The sequence below is a fragment of the Habropoda laboriosa genome, unplaced genomic scaffold, assembly GCF_001263275.1.
Source record: "Habropoda laboriosa isolate 0110345459 unplaced genomic scaffold, ASM126327v1 scaffold2, whole genome shotgun sequence".
Lineage (NCBI taxonomy): Eukaryota > Metazoa > Arthropoda > Insecta > Hymenoptera > Apidae > Habropoda > Habropoda laboriosa.
The window spans coordinates 4150785-4167385 of NW_017100190.1; the positions used below are offsets into that span (position 1 = coordinate 4150785).

General features: G+C 43.3%; 1 protein-coding gene across 1 annotated transcript in view; it reads right to left on the minus strand.

Annotated features, from left to right (window-relative positions):
* Nucleotides 1–373: 373 nt before the first annotated feature.
* LOC108579897 (nesprin-1) overlaps nt 374–16601 on the minus strand; it is a 72952-nt gene continuing 56724 nt past the window's right edge. Inside the window, 5 exon segments of the mRNA XM_017943517.1 lie at nt 374–541; nt 2867–2977; nt 3323–3685; nt 3787–3945; nt 4599–5409. Coding sequence (XP_017799006.1) covers nt 431–541; nt 2867–2977; nt 3323–3685; nt 3787–3945; nt 4599–5409 — 1555 coding nt within the window. The 3' untranslated portion in view covers nt 374–430.

Genomic DNA, 16601 nt, shown 5'->3' on the forward strand with positions numbered 1-16601 from the left:
ACAAACAGGCCTGGCACGTTTCTATTTGTATTTCTTTTGCAACGAGGTGGACACTTTATTCTCTGCTCGTCTATTTCTTTTGTCGCAAAAAACAGAACGAAACTGTTCGATTCGTTTATCTCGTTTGTACGCAAGTCTGCTCTCTACGCCTGGCACACGACGAACGATAAAGTTTCTTTTTTTGTTTTCAGGAGAAAGAAGTTTACTCGAGATAAACGTCGACGTTTTCGAATCGTCTCCACGTCAGTCTACAGACGACGACGTTCCCTTCGTTAACGGAATGGAACGCGCGGAACTATACCGGGTTTCAGAAAAAAAGAAACGAACGCGAGGAACGACACTAATTTCGGTTAGTCGATCGTCGTTTATTTGCTTTTTTTTTTTGTAATTTTTCCTTTTTAAACGATCTCTAACACCGACTACACTCCGGTCATGGATCCAACGTTTCCGGGACTGGTATGCCTCGTTGCGCGAGAATCTTCAACCTTTCTGTACGCGCGCGAATTTTACTCTGCAACCACTTGATCTTCTCCCGATAGATCTAACGAAACGAAACGCAACAAAGCAAGAGGAGGTGACAAAACGCCGAGCGATCGAGCGAGATCGAGCAAACGCAGAGATCGTGAAATTTCGATCGAGGATGGAGAGAGACAGAGATCCAAGAAACCAAAAAAAAATAAACGATGGCGGAGATTTAGCGGAGAAACCAACCAATAGAGAAGGGGGGAGGAGTATAGAACCGAAAGACGACGATGGCGAAGCAGAAACGATGAACGAAACAGAAGGTGATTTTTTCGAGGATTTTTATTTTTCAAGGAGAGGAAGGTAAGGGTGTAGCAAAGAAAATTTCGTAAATCATATAGCCGATGCGAATGGATTAAAGACGATTAATTAAAAGAAACAGAGAAGAAGAAAAAAAAAGGAAAATCAAACACAGTATGAAGATTAAGAAAGAAGAATGAAATAGACGAATATGAGATTAATAGAAGTAAGTGGTAAAGAATCGACTAGTATCCCGGAGAGTTCACTTGTGCTCGCTGCGTTCTCACAAGTCTCGACGCGCGTTTCTGTATTTTTCTTTTTGTTTTTTTTGGAGGTCACTTGATTTTCCTGCGTATCTTCCGTTTCCGCGGTTCGCCGTCGTCAACAAAACTCATCTCGATCGAACAAACGCTCGCGTGACACGCGCAGCAATCACAATCGGCGTAATGTACATACGTGGTAACGTGTGTATCAGCTGAGCTAAATAGGTACACATTCTGTGACGACAGAAACTCGATCGAAAAAGCCTACGGTGATCGTGTTGTGGGACAGATTTCTGTGTTCGCGGTGGACGAAACGTATGCAAGACACAATCGTCGTTTCGTTGTTCATTTAAAAAAAAAAAAAAAAAATTCATGTACAATATAGATAAGTTTCCTTCTGTCTCTTTGTAAATTCTACTTCTATGTATAGAAATATACCTAAAGTGTGTTACAATTCCACGTGTGTACCCTTTTTGTACACAGTAGTTTGATACACAGTAGACAAGTGAGAAAACGGCGAGGAAAATAAAGAAGAAAAGATAGAACACGTGACTTACACAAAGAAAAGAAAAGAAAAAACAAGCCAAAAAATCAAGTAATCCCCATCACGGAAACAACATATATATATGGCGGGTGTGTGATATATAGTTAAGTGAGTTGTGATGTACACGGATGATAGAAAATAGAACAGTAGAGTTTTGCTAAGAACTAAGAGTATATAGACAGACGAGTAGTAAACGCAGAGATACGTGCGTGACAGTGACATATGATCGATTGATCTCCCGTTACAGATAGAGAACCAGTGAGAGAAAAACCTTGGTCAATGAGCGTGATACCAACCAAAACCGCGTAAACAGATGTACCACCACGATGATAAAGGCATGCTTCGATCGTTCGATCCTCGCGTCACGGCGACGGAACGATCGATTCTCTTTTTCCAATTTTTCATTTGATCTATCGAGCGAATTTTCCAGTTTTTCATTTCGAGACTTTTTCGAAGCAGCATTAATGATCGCAAAATTGATTTAGTTTGCAGAGAGATGCAGATAGGAAGAAGTATAGAGAGAGAGAGAGAGAGAGAGAGACTGAGTTAGAGAAAATGAGAGAGAGAGAGAGAGAGGAAATGTGTAGATCGATGATTATACTTATTCCAACTAAATTAGAAGCTCGAGAATTAGAGAGTAGTTACGTGTTTTGTTAGTTCAGACAGCTTTGATAGAGAAAAGGGGTTAGTAGATTAATACAGACATATGTGCGTACGAAATGAAGATTAGAAAATTGGAACAGGACCAGGATAAATGGACAATTTGATTAGAATTTCCACGGAAACACTTTGATAGAAATGATAAGAGAAAATGGTACTGTCGACCTCTGTCTCTTCGACGAGAAACGTCTCTGCATGTTGGATCAGTCAAAATGTTTCCAGTTTCGATTAGTTTGTTGGAAATTTTTAACGACCAGAAATTATTAACAACGCATACATATGTGGTCGATGAAAATTTCACGAGACACGCGGTTAGGGGTAAAATGAGGCTCGATCGACGGTGTTAATTGTTAGTCACTTGAGAAGTTACGGAGAGAGCAGGCACATTGTCTCGAGAGCAAAGTTATCCCTGTTCGCGAGTATAACACACGTACGCGCATAGAGATCGCCCGAATTGCGTAGAGAAAAAAGAAAGAAAAAAAAAAAATAACAAAAAGAACGACAGAGAGGGAGAGATAAAACGCGACGTATATCTTGGTGGTGGTCTTCAGTTGGTATCGAGCAAATGCAAAAAATCAACTTGCTGCTTTAGCGCACTTGTGCAGGTGGTAAAAAGGTGGGATCAAGGCAAACCTACCTGTTGCTCCTGCAACGCCTTCTCCTTGTCGGTGGACAGGTATGTCGGGCTGAGCAGTGTCCTCAGTTGCTGCTCCACCTGCATAATCTGTTGCCTCAACTGTTGTATCTCCTGGAACGACAAACAGGTGTCAGCTGTATTCTTCTTGAAAGCTTTAAATGCGATTGCTGATCCTTATTTCGTTCCTCGACTACTCGATCATCTAACTACTTCTAATTCTTTGTCATTGGCAAAATGAACGAAGTGAGAAAGTTCGAACGGTACAAGAAATTTGCTTCTTTCTTGTTTTTCTAAGTTTTTATCGTATTTGTGGTTGCCCAGATTTTTCGTCTACCTCTGTCGGATCAGCAATCACGTTCCAAAAGAATACAGCTACTAGAATAGTCGATGGCAGAAGAGTACGAGCGAAACGTTCATGTTCGTCGTCGACTACCAGGCTGTTTACGGTCCTCTAACCTGTTGATATTGATCGATCTGAGCTAAACAAGCCTCTAACGACGTGGTCTGTTCTTTCACGCTGTTCTGAAGGCTGTCCAACTCGGCGGACATCTCGTCTACGGTCTCGTTGATTCTACTATCGTCGCCGATCCCAGCACGGAAATGGACCTGAAGCTTCTCCCTCGATATACTGATTTTCGTTTTCTGTATAGCTATGTCGCTCAGCATTTTCTCACGTATACTGTGCTGATCCCGCAACGGTTTCTTTTTGTTCTGCGCCGATTCGAGACACTGTTTCGCTTTCTCGATCCACGTTTTCACCTCCTTCATCTTTCGCTCGCACTGCTCCCATTCCTCGCTAGTGTCTTGCAGCAACGCGTTCTGAAATTTAGAACAGTTCGAAACCACGTGTCGTAACCTCTCTCTAACGCACGCCTATTTTCTCACAGAAAGAGAGAATCTGTCGTCGAACAAACACTAACCCTTTCCAACAGTTGACCCTCCACGTGAACCTTTGCCTCTTCAACTTCGAGCAACTTCTCGGGCAAATCACCCACGCTGCAAACCTGACCGACACACTCCAGCTCTTTACCCATCTCGCTGAGATTCTTGTTGATCTCCTTGCAGCTCTTTACGGCTGTCTGCAACGCGACGCGGAACCAATTGGAAACATTAATAGAATCAGAGGAGAATTTCACACCACTGAACTGCATTTTCTCTTGCCTCTGAGATACCGAGTTAACGCGAGTTTTGTCTCAATTGTCACAGTACCACCTAGGTGTCTTTTGAATTTTATGAAAAAGTCAGCGAATTTGAGAGAGAAGAACGTTCCCTAAGTGTCTTCTCCGTAAAAAAGGAAAGCTACGAAAGAGAGACAGAAGAATTCGATCTTAAAAAAAGGGACGTCGTGTTAACACGTTGACTGCTACGCCAGATTGACACGTTTTACTCAGGGGGCCGGAAGAATAGTATTATGTTATGCTTTACAATTTTTTTATTTACGATATTAGTTTCATTTGAACCCATTCGCCGCGGCAAATTTTAGTACATAACGCGCGTGACAGATTCAGATGTTCCACGATCACTTTAAAATTTGTTTCATTGAACTAACGTGGAAGAGGTTAATAAATAAATTTTCAAAGCGCCTATAGGCGCCAATAGCAGCGAAAGGGTTAATTACTCCAAACATTTGTGCCCCTCTGGTCGCTGATAACCACCGTGGCAGTCAACGTGTTCATCTTTTTCAGAGTCCAGAGAAGCAACAGATCAGCGTGACCATAGATCCTCCACGTACCGAGTACTCGTGCAGCCTCTGCCTAGCCTGCACGAGGGTGCTGAGCTTCAACGGCTCAACTAGGAACTGTCTCTTCTCCTCTGTCCAAGCTTTCACCGCTTCGTGCAAAGCGAAGAATCTCTGCCAAGCGTCGATCGCGTTAGCGACCACTTGCTTCCTCTCGTCCAACCAATTTCTAACTTGGTTCAACTGATCGGTCACGCTGTTCACGGTACTGTCGATCAACTGTTTCTCCGTCTCGTCCCTCGTGTTCTCCGTAATAGCACGGCCGTTTCTCGTTAATCGTTCGAGCTTGTCGCTGATCGTCCCCAGCTCGTCTTGCACCTGCTTCAATTGCTCCTTCAACGGGACAGGCTCGATAGATCTGTCTTGTACCTTCAATTCGGCCTGTCTTATCCATGCTTGAACCTCGTCTAGATCGGTCAGATAATCCGATCTGACGGTTCTAGCACGTTTCTGTTCCCTCTGTTTCTCCTCCATAACTTGCGCCGTTGCTTCAGCGCACAACTCTAGAGCAGTCAAGTGTTGAGCAAGATCGCTGGGTACCAGCTGCTGGCTAGCTTGGTACCGCGCCTTAGTGCTTTCTGAGAACTTTTTCGCGGTGTCCAGGAGTTGCTCGACCTCCGAGCTCAACTCGTCGAGCTTCTTCTCGGTAGCGTCCTGATCCGGCTCGAATACGTAAAGGCTCGAGGCGCGTTCGCGCGCCTCGTTCAGACGCTTCCTCAGCTGCTCGATCTCACGCTCGGCGTCCTCGAACGCCTCCAAGTCCTCGTCCGCCTTCTTGGATTTCTTCCGCAGGGAGTCGACGAGCCTGCAACGGAGTAGCGATTTTTTTCTCTTTCTTTCCCATATTTTACACACTCGACCGTCGAACAGAAGGTATTTCTGCGTGTTTTCTTTGGCGTTTCTTCGAGGTCGCGGTTAACACGCTACGCGCTTCGATTGTTCCAGTTTGACAAGGTTGGATGAAAAATTGTGCGAAGAAAACTGTTCTCGGAAATAATTATTTACACCAGCGAGATTAATTTAGACGTTGAAATGATAAACGACGCACGAGCTAAGAATAAATGAATTTGCCATTTATTTTCCCTTTTGAGTTCGCGAAAATGGACGGAAGATCGCGGTGATAAACGATGTAAGTGCCGACGTGAACAAACGAGAGGAAAATTTTCCGTTTCTCTCACTTACATCCTTTACCATTTCAACTACCAAACTCTTGCACACTTTTACCAATTGTCTTCGAACATTCTTCGATTCTCCACGATCGTTCTCTCGAGAAGAAGGGAAACCACGCTCGAACGAGATACATCTTCAAACCAGTTACGAAAGAAGAGGACGATCTTCCAAACGACAACCAGTTTTTCCTCCTCTTTTCTTTCATCGAACCTCTCTTTAGCAATTTTTCAATGTCCCATTAAAACAGTCCGTACGACCGCGAAGTTGTGCTCAAGTGGAGAGAGAAAAATCCATGGAAAGAGCCTCGGGACGGTGAGAACTTACGCGTGGAGGAGCGAGAGTACCGGAAGTGGCGGTGTTTACAGAGCCACGGGACACCAACGTGACCGCCGGCGAGTCCGTGGTCGCTACCTTACTAACGGAAAACGATTTGCCCCTTAGCAGCGTGCTCGCGTACGGAGGCCACCGTTAAAAATAGATTTTAGCATATTTCCTGTAGCGGTGGACGGTTCCTCCGATAATACGTGGCCAGTAGTCGTGGCGCATCGCGTCGAAGATGGCCGTCACGCGAGGGAAGGCAAGAAGAAGGATGGAGGAGAACGAAAGAGAGAGAAAAAAAGGGAGAGAAAGAGAGAAGGATCGATCGTTTAGAAGGAATTGTCCGAGGCAGAGGTGCGACGAAATTAGAATCGGAAATGCGTGTCGCTGGTTCGTCGGTAGCTGGCTTTACTCCAGCAAAAGCGGAGGACGCGTTGGCTAAAAGTAGACGACGCGAGGTTGTACGCGAGCCGACTGCTCGCTTGTTGGAATCGAAATTATTCTTTTGTTGGTTTGATAATTCGGGGGAAATCTCTAGAGAAGTGTTGGTTCGTTTCGTTGGAACTGTTTTCGCGGGGAATGTTGTCGGTGGAAGATTCAGGGTGGGACTGGGAGTTTCAGTGTGGTTTGGTCAGTTGTTCGAATGGAAATTCTTTTCTTCTTACTTTGATTATTTCGATTATTTCGTTGGAATGTTTTTTTTTTTTACTGAGGAATGTCTGAGGAATTCAGGAATAATTGCGTATTAAATTTTGTCGGAATGTTTTCTTCCAAAGAAATTTTTCCAACGTTTCCCCCGAGGAATACCATCGGTGTCGGATTCGCGAAGAAATTGAAGAGTTCGAAGGTGTCAGAGAAATAATTCCTGCAAATTTCTACTAAACTTCCGTTATTTCGTTGCAATTATTCCGCGAAACGTTGACGAAGAGAGACTGAAAGAGGTCGTGGAATTGAAGAAGAGATTTCAGAATTCGTGGATTAATCGTGAAATTGGAACCAGTTGTTGTTCGAATCCTGCTTCATTGTGGTCAAGGGGATCAAAGAACGTTTTGGCGTAGAACGGTGCCAAGTGTTTTCGTAAAGATGACAGCATCACTATAGGTGTATCGAACCACGAGGAATGTTGCAACCCAGTCATCGTCCCGTTTGGATTTGCCTCTCGTTCACCGTTGTGCAAAATCCACGCTGATGCATCGTGTTTTCGTTGTGTTTCACGTTCGAGTAACAATGACGTCAGCGTTAAACTTTATCGTTACTCGTTCCACTCGACGTCACTGTGACTGTCAGTCTTTCGTACTGGAACGAACAATCGGAAAAACCTGACGGACTAATTAAAAAAGAAAAGGAACAAAAATTTGTGAAAAATCCTTTATAAAAATTTCGATACACTGAGAATTTCAATTATGATTTGCAAGAAAATTCTGGAAGAAAGTTGAGAAAGACAGCACGTGGAAAGTGCGAATAGGAAACCGAGATTGAGAATACAGGGAAGGCTCGTCGGCTGTGTCAATGTCAAGTTTCGTACGCGCGGTGCGTTTCTTTTCGTACGATGACATCATCGTGGCTAATAATGAACGGTGTTTAACACGAGGTGCAATCATGAAACCGGCGGTCGCGATATTTTCGAGACGGGACAAGCGTTTATTAAACACAACGTTACGCGCTGTGTCGCTGCTGACTAACGCGCGCGGGTCTTAACTAAAAGAACGTATGATAGCATGTGATTACTCATGAAACTTCTTTCAACTTCTTCATCATCTTCTTTCAACGTTTCATAACGAGCAATGACGAAATACATTTTTAACAATCGACGACTGAAATTCTCATTGTAGTCAAATTTCACTAGAAAAACTTGTCTCTGGAAGGGTCTCGAGTCTTCTTCGACATCTTCTTTCGACGTTCGAAATATTGAGAAACGGACGAGTAATAATAAAATTTATTCTTAATAAACGACGACTGAAATTCTCATTGTAGTAAAATTTCACTAGAAAATTCTCTCTCGAAGCGTCTCGAGACTTCTTCAACATCTTTCACCGCTTCACATTGAGAAACGAACGAGCTACGACGAAATTTACTCTTAATAGTCAACGATTGAAATTCTCATTGTAGAAAAGATTCGCTAAAAAATTCTCTCTCTGTAAACGTCTCAAGTTTGCACTGGCCAACAACTACAGTGTTACAAATTTCGAATTTTCCAGCAAACGCTATATTTCCCAAACGACTGTCATCGTCCGCGAAACACAGTTTCGAGTTCCGGAAGTGTGATCCCGTGTCCACGTGATGCAATCCTTATGCGGGCATGTGACTCGGCCGAATGTGCTCTCCGCGGCAACATCGTTCCTCGAGATATTTTCGTAACACCAACCGAACGATCCACTTTTTCGAGGATCTATCCACAAACTACACTCAACACGTACAGCAACATAAAATTCTCCATTTATCTTCTATTTCGAACATCGAGGAAAAAGGAGGCACACACCGTCGTCCTAACGAGAGCCAATCGACACACCTGAAGAGACACTTTTTTCAAAGGAAAATCGTAGATAAGGGAAAATTCCCGTTCGAATTCCGAAGAAGAGAAAACCGTTGTTGATCGTCGAAGAAACGCTCGAACGAAGGGAAGATCTATAGGTAGAGTCGTACCAATCCGAGCAAAGTCGTCGATCGCCGTGATTGTATCAATTTCTCAATGGAGAATATCTTCCTCTCTGTTTTTCTTCCTCTATCTCCCCCTGGCACGACGATTAATCCTTTTTCTCTCTTTGTTTTATAACTATTTAATTAATTGACGCGCGCGGTTCGTTCACGCGAATCTATATATGTAGATATACGTATGTGTATATATCTGTGTAATGGTTCGCCGTGAAAAAAATATCGGACAACAGTATGGCGCGGCACGATCAAGCTAAACAGCAGCAGCGTTCGCGGTTCGAAACGTTATTAGAAGGGCGTAATAGAGTTAGCTTTGAATTTTCGTCTTGGCGAGGCGCCGCGACGCATGCGGCTTAGGCTTAAACGCTCCGCCATGCCGGCCAGAAACGAAAATCGACGACAGTCGAGCCGAAAAGCGGCGCACGCCGTTCCTAAGAATAATATAGCTTCTTCTCTACCTCTTCGTCCGAGGCTCCTTCGTCATCTTCGTGTTTCAGAGAAGCGAGAGTTTCGTACGTTGCGATCGAGAGAGTTCATTGGCTCCGAAGATCTTTGCCATCTCGCTTTTTTTCCTATTCCCTCTTGGCATACGGAATTCGCGATATGATTACTATGCGGATCGAAAGGTTGCATGTGATGCTGCAACGTTGCGGGATAAAGCTTTCGGACCGTCCTCCGCCTACGCGACACGCGCGCGGATTTCTAGCTTTCGGGAGATTTTCGTCTGGTGTGCTTGACAGAAATTTGCCCGACTGATATTAGCTTTTTTTTTTCGAGGGGGAGTTACGCGTTTCTGGTTGTTACTGTCTGTGATTTATTTTGGGTGTTTGGTTTTGGTACGTGGGATTGTTTTGTGTGATTTGGGTAGGGAGAATTTGAACCGGGTTTTTTTTGGGTAGGATAAAAGACGCCTGTGAAGGTTTTAAAGACGAACATAGTGTTGCAAATTAAGGTACTTTTGTGGGAATTAAGCTTGAGGTTGTTATCGTGGGGGATTTTTGTATGGAATTATTTTGCGGGATTTGTTTGATAAAAATTGAACAGTGTTCTTAGGTAGGATAAAAGACGCCTGTGAAGGTTTTAAAGACGAACATAGTGTTGCAAATTAAGGTAGTTTTATGGGAATTAAGCTTGATTTTGTTATCATGGGGGATTTTTGTATGGAATTATTTTGCGTGATTTGTTTGATAAAAATTGAATAGTGTTCTTAGGTAGGATAAAAGACCACTGTGAACGTTTTAAAGACGTCTGTAGTGTTGCAAATTAAGGTACTTTTGTGGGAATTAAGCTTGAAGTTGTTATCGTGTGTGATTTTGTTCGAGGAATTTTTGTATGGAATTTCACGTGATTTGTTTAGGTAGAATTTGAACAGTGTTCTTAGGTAGGACAAGAGACTCTTGTGAACGTTTTAACACTAGAACTACCGACCGGGTCAAAACGACCCAGTAGTATCTTTTAAAAAAACGTGAATGTTCAATACTGGTAAGTATTATCGTCCGTAATTTTCCGAATTTATTTTCTACATGTACGCTTCTGACTGTACCGATATGAATCGAATTTTCCAATCACGGTTTACTTACATAAAAATTCACTTTTGGAAAGTCGTTAATGGGTCATTTTGATTCGGCTGGTAGTTCTAGCGTTAAAGACGTCGGGTAATAGCTTAGAAACGTCGAAAAAACGCCCGAACGACGTCCAATATAACAAATCGATACATTTTTGAGAAACGTCTCAAACACATAATTTTCATACGTTCAAACCAAAAATGAACGTAAACTAAACACCTGTAAGCCACGAAATTTGTATATTCACATAAAAGATTCATACATATTTTTCAATTCATAAGCACAACTTCGTTGATCGTATTTGAGCAAGCAGGCGAACAAAAATTTACCGATGCGAATAATACAGACATAACAAGCAGGCACTTTAAATCTATATTACCGAGAACCTACGAAATTTGTCTGTCTACCTCGTAAAAATCTACTCAAACAAAATTCCATAATCTCGACGTAAATCATTGAAAAACATTGAAATAAAAACGAGTCGTATCGGTTCGTTACCCCTACGTCATGCACCGGTGCGACAGAGAAGAGATCGCTTGGAACGTGAGACATCGACTCGTTCAAATCCATACATAATTTCTCGACGAAATGAAAATTCAACGATCACAAAGGTCGCACAATTGATTCCGTGAGAAACGAAAAGGAGCACGCACGATTATGAAAAAAATCAAGTTATTCTCCCATGTTCGAGGTTAACGCCGACAGGCACACGTGCTGCATCGAAACACACGTTCCGCGGTGTTCCGTTTCGGTATCGATCGATGATAGCGGCTACAAGGCCCCGACGGTCATAATATTTAAGCCAATAACCAACGGCACAATCCCTGCTAACCTAATAAACTCTCTAAAACGCCGGTGAAGGAGGGAAAAAAAAAGTTTCGTTGCTACGTACTGTCAATCGACATGCCGCGCTCCAGTTCGCTATCAGGCGGCGGCACAAGATGCGTCCACGCACTCTGTTTTTCCCCCCTCTCTTTCTATCGTAGTTTCCAAAATCTTGCACAATGTGACAGCACTTATCGGGGAGAAAATCGAACCTCACCCACCGACGAACTTATTCACAAAATGAGAAAAGAACGAAAGAAATGTTCTTCGAGGGAATAGGAATTAGGACAGGAGGAAAAACTCCACTTGTTCCGAAGAATATCACTTGAACGTCTCCTTAAAAAAACAAAATCACGTATGAAATGTTGAAGTTAAACCACTTATTCGAGAGAGTGTGTCACTCGAACGTTTCGTTGGAAGATCACGACGTGTAAATTTCACCGATCGATCGGACACGGCGACGAGAAAGAATGGGAACGGAAAGTTTGTTATTCGCGGTGAAAAATCACTTTGAATTCACGTTATTGCACAACGTCTTGGCTACTTTAATCGCGTATCGCCTTGAAACTACCTCCGCCTCGCTCCCTGCCGTTTTTTCTCTCCGCTCGACGCGAAGCGTGATTCGAAGAACGAAGCAGCTCCGTCAGTTTCACGCGAACGACTTCTGTTAATCCCGACACGACGATTGTGTTTAATAAGAGAGCGGCGAGGTAAGGACACGCGGACATCGAGCTAATAAAGCCGGCTCCCGGTGTAGCAGAGGAGAGAGAGAGTCATACTTTATTTCCAGCGCGCGCGGCGCCGCGTACGAATGGCGACTGACGCGTGTAAAACCGGGCCGCGGATATTACGCCATGAAATTCAGAAGCGGGCCAACGTGCCGCGTCGCGTCGCGTCACTTTTCTTCGTCAAATCTATATTTAGTAGGTGAATTCGATCGACAAGCTAGACCGTGGGGCCAACCAGCTCGCACCAGTGGCGAATCCCAAGGCCCCCCTTCCGTTTCGATATAACAGAAGAGAGGGGAAAACGGAAACCGCGTTCGCGTGCAAACCCGACCTGACGTTTCCTATTCTCACGTGCGAGATCCTACGAATCGATGGGAATGCGGAGAGCCCCGCCGTGTGTATTACCTAATGTCGCTCGATTAATGACCCAGTCGCGTTGGCGTATCATTCGAGGAACACACACGCGTTGTGCAACATCCAGATCGTGTTTACAAACAACGTCGATAAAGAGAGATGCTCGTTGAACGGAGCGCTATGTCGAACTTTTTGGCAATTTATTCTTTTTGCTGATTGCATTTTTTCGTAGGATTAGCTTCTTTTTTTACAGACTGTGGAGAACCTCGAGGGGACTTATTTTGGCCTTTGCGATTCACCGACGTCACGAGAGTGACTCGTTTGGAATATTTTTTTGGAAGAATTGTTTGGACATTGGCAAATTTCTCTGTAATTCTGACGATTGTATTTTTCGATAGAGTTAGTTCTCGGTATCTCGTGGAGAATTTTCGAAGAATTTTTTCGACCTCTGCACTTCACTGAATTTCTTTCATTCGATACAATGTGATTTCGATGATTATATCTCTTTTAGTTTTTGGTATCCCGTGGAGAATTTTTTTCACTCGAAAGTGCGCAATTCTGAAGATCGCATTTCTCGACAGAGTTGGTTTTGGATATCTCGTGGAGAATTTTCGAGGAACGACGCAAAATTCAAGACTTCTTTTTCAACATTACTCAAATATCACATAACCATTCAAGTTTCTTCCTTCGAAAGCGAAACTTCGACTTCGCAAAAGTGAAACGAATTCGTACCCACATTTCAGTCTCTTCCTTTCAAACCCAAAACTGGTTTCAGTTTTGGATATCTCGTGGAGAATTTTCGAGGAACGACGCAAAAGTTCGCAAAAGTTTCACACTGCAAAAGTGAAACGAATTCGTACCCACATTTCAGTCTCTTCCTTTCAAACCCAAAACTGGTTTCGCACAAATGAACAGTGTGCTAAAATTCAAGTAGTTTCTTACACCGTTAAAATCAGTCAAATTAATAAAACAGTAGTAAAAATAGAAATGAATTCACAATCGTTTAAATCTGTCTCTCCAAAAAAAAAAAAACCAACGAAACCTTGAGTTTACGAAAGCTTCACTTCAGCGTACTGGTTTCGATTCTATACAAAAAAGTATCCGAAAGTGCAAAGGTTTAGACGTTTTATTGAATTAATTAAAACCTCCAATTCCAAGTGTCTCTCTTTTCTCTTATTATCATCCAAGACGTTCAAGCTCCTTCATTTCTCTCAGAATTGCCCCACATTTTCCAAGGGAAATTTGACAAGAAACTCGTCCTGCCTCGAGAAATCCAACGTTAAATATTTCTCAGCGAGGCGAAAATTCGAAGATTTGAAAATTCGCACGAAAGCGTTGAACACCGGCGAACAAAGTTGCCCATTGATCGAAGTTACACTTCACCTACTAGCTTCCACCTCGCACACGCACAGACAACACGCTGCGGCGAAGTTCCATGAAGCTATAGATTCTGCTGAAAAGACTCTCCTGGGAGAATTTCGATCGGTTTATCCTGATTCGTTTCTGGACATTAATCTCGTGACGCAATGCATATCGCGACACGCGGTGCACAACTATTTGCAAGGCCTAATTACGTCATGGGACTAATTTGGGTATGATGGAACGCAATAGGACACGTAATGCATGCTAAATCGATTGTATGTCGTAATCCATAAGGAATCTACTCCTGCCGAGAAACCTCAGAGCTTGTCCTTTCCACCCTCCCCACCATCCACGATACTGTTTCGTTTTCTTTTCTGGCATATTTGCCTGTCCGACGAGGACGACCGTTCTACGAAAAAGATGTCCGGAACGAACGTCTGACATTTGCTTCGTTCTGACAATTCCCAAACTGGATATTCGATGCTATTTTGCATGCGAAACCGAGACGGAGAAAATTTCCGTGCGTAAAGATGAACGAGCCGTTTTCTTTCTTTTTCTACGAATGATAAATAACGAAAATTAAGGAACGATAGATTGATAAATTTGTGTGTATACATCGGTGGTTGTAAATAAACGTAGCCTGGAAAGAAATGAATACATGGAGAAAGAAAAGAATGTCAATATTATGATTAACAATGATCGATACATCGGACGCAGAAGATAGCCTGAAACAAAAGTTGTAAAAAAATTGGGGCAGAGGGAGAAAAAAGCGGGCATTACCTCCGATTTGAATAGGGACGGTAATTATGCATAAGCAGGCACATACAATCACATGCACATGCTTCGAAATCGCACACAACCGCGCACCGCTTGGTTCCCTCGATGATCGTGATTCCGCGATTCGGCGGAGCTTTTTCTCGATTCGTTTCTCTCATTCGGGAGAGAGAGAGAAACAGAAGAGCGATCGAGAATCGTCTTTCGGTTGCGTAACGATTAAACGAAATAAATAAGGAACGCGCTGAAGAGAACTGATAAAAAGCTATCTTTCTGTCTTTTAGCTGGAATAAAGAAATGCAAGTTGATCTAATATATAAATGCGTGGAAAATAAAAATGACGTTAAAGAAAAGACACTAAAATTGCCGTCTACTGAAAAAGAAAATTTCTTGTGAACGATGCAAATATAGATAATATCAGCGTTGTATATTTACGTAGATTATATGTTGCACGTAAAAATGTCGCCCCGACTTCGAAAGAAACGCGCTCGTGAAATACACGAGATTCTTCTGGTGACACTTGTACAGTGCCTTTGCCGGTGTTTCTGCGGTATTGTGTAAAATAGATAAAAAGACATCGATGCGTTTTCGACTCACGATTCGACGGAATTCTGCAATTTGTTCAGCTTCTCCTCGAGCGCTTGTGCCGGAGCCTCCGTGAACGCTGAAAGATACGCGAGGACAGGTCCTGAGAGGGATCTCACTTCCTCTGTCATCGGTTTCAGCTTCTCTGCTTCTGATACCAGCTCCTATATTTAACAGCAAAGCAGGAAAATTTGTAAACACCCCTCGGCTAACAAAGAAATCGTTCTGTTAGCTTGTTTCAACTGTAGATACCTTCTTCGAACGTGTGAAAATACTTCTCAAGGATCGTCTAATCTTTACGTTCAATATTTCTTTCAATGTACTTTTCGTTATAGTTAAATTTGAACAGATAGTTTCGGAACTGAATCGACATTTCACGATTCTTAGGAAGACGAACGAACAGCCCGCTCGGAAGGTAACGTTTGTCGAGTTAAATCGCACAATACTTACACGTAGAGACTTAAGGATGTCGTGCAAGTGTTGCTTAGAACGAATCACAGTGTCCAAAAGTTTGCTCTTCTCCTCGGTGGCGTTTAATTTAGTCTCGATGGAGGACCATCTTCCCTCGAGGTCTTCCCAGTGCCTGGAAAGCGCCTCGAGAGCGTCTCTGCGGCCCTCCAAACCGGAAACCAACTGTTTCCATTTTTCCGTGATCTCGGAGATTTGAGACTCGATGATCTTCTTATTGTCGTCGTTGGCCAATCGGAGAACTTCGCGGCTACGTTCGTTCAATAGGTCCAATTCGAACTGTTGATTCTGCAATGAAAAATTGTCGAACATTCGAAGAAAGAGGAAACAAGTAGCAGTGCTTGATATTTCATCGATGTTCTTCGATAGAAACGAGTAATTCGATCGACGACCCACCTGTACGTCGTTCAAAGCGTGCATGATCTTCTGGATGTTGAACTGCAATCCAGCTAAAGTCGTGACAGGCTCGTCGGTGAACCTAGTTCTCGGGATGACAGCACGAATTCGTTCCAACGTTTGCGTGTAGTCCTTCCACGTTTCAGCGCCTTGTTCCAATCTGGCGCGTTGAGATTTCGCGATGTTCAGGGTGTTCTTCAACAATTGTATGTGCTGTTGCTGCTCCGCGCTCAATTCTTCCTGCTCGGACGTGTTCAGAGACGGCCAGATTTTGTCGGCCGCTTGTTGAATCTGTTGCGACACCAACTCGCGCATCGATGGCTCGCTGCTGAAGTAAATCTGAAAGACGACGATTGAATGAAAAATTTCGCCTTTCTTTCAAATAGAAAGTGAATTTGCAAAATCATAAACAACGAACCTTGTGCTCCTCTAGATCGCTGAGTATATTCTCGAAATCGAGTCCATCCTTGTCACTCTCCAGCCTGATCTCCGCCTCGTGAACCCAATTTCTAAGCACGTCGGTGAGAGAAGCGTACTCCTGCCTGAATTTCATATTATTCTCCAGATAATTGCCACGTTCCTCCATTTCCCTTGGCAAAGAACTCAGCAGAGACACTGCTTCACTGAGCATTTCCTTCAACGAACCGGGCATTCCCTCCTCGTGTGGCGCACAGTTCTTCAGGTTTCTAATTCTGTCAAGGTGTTCGTTGACAGCTTCGCATAGCTCGTTGTGCTTCTTCAATTCTTCCTCTACGCTCGCCGGGTCCCTTTCTAAAAGAGGCCTGGATTTCACTTCTTTC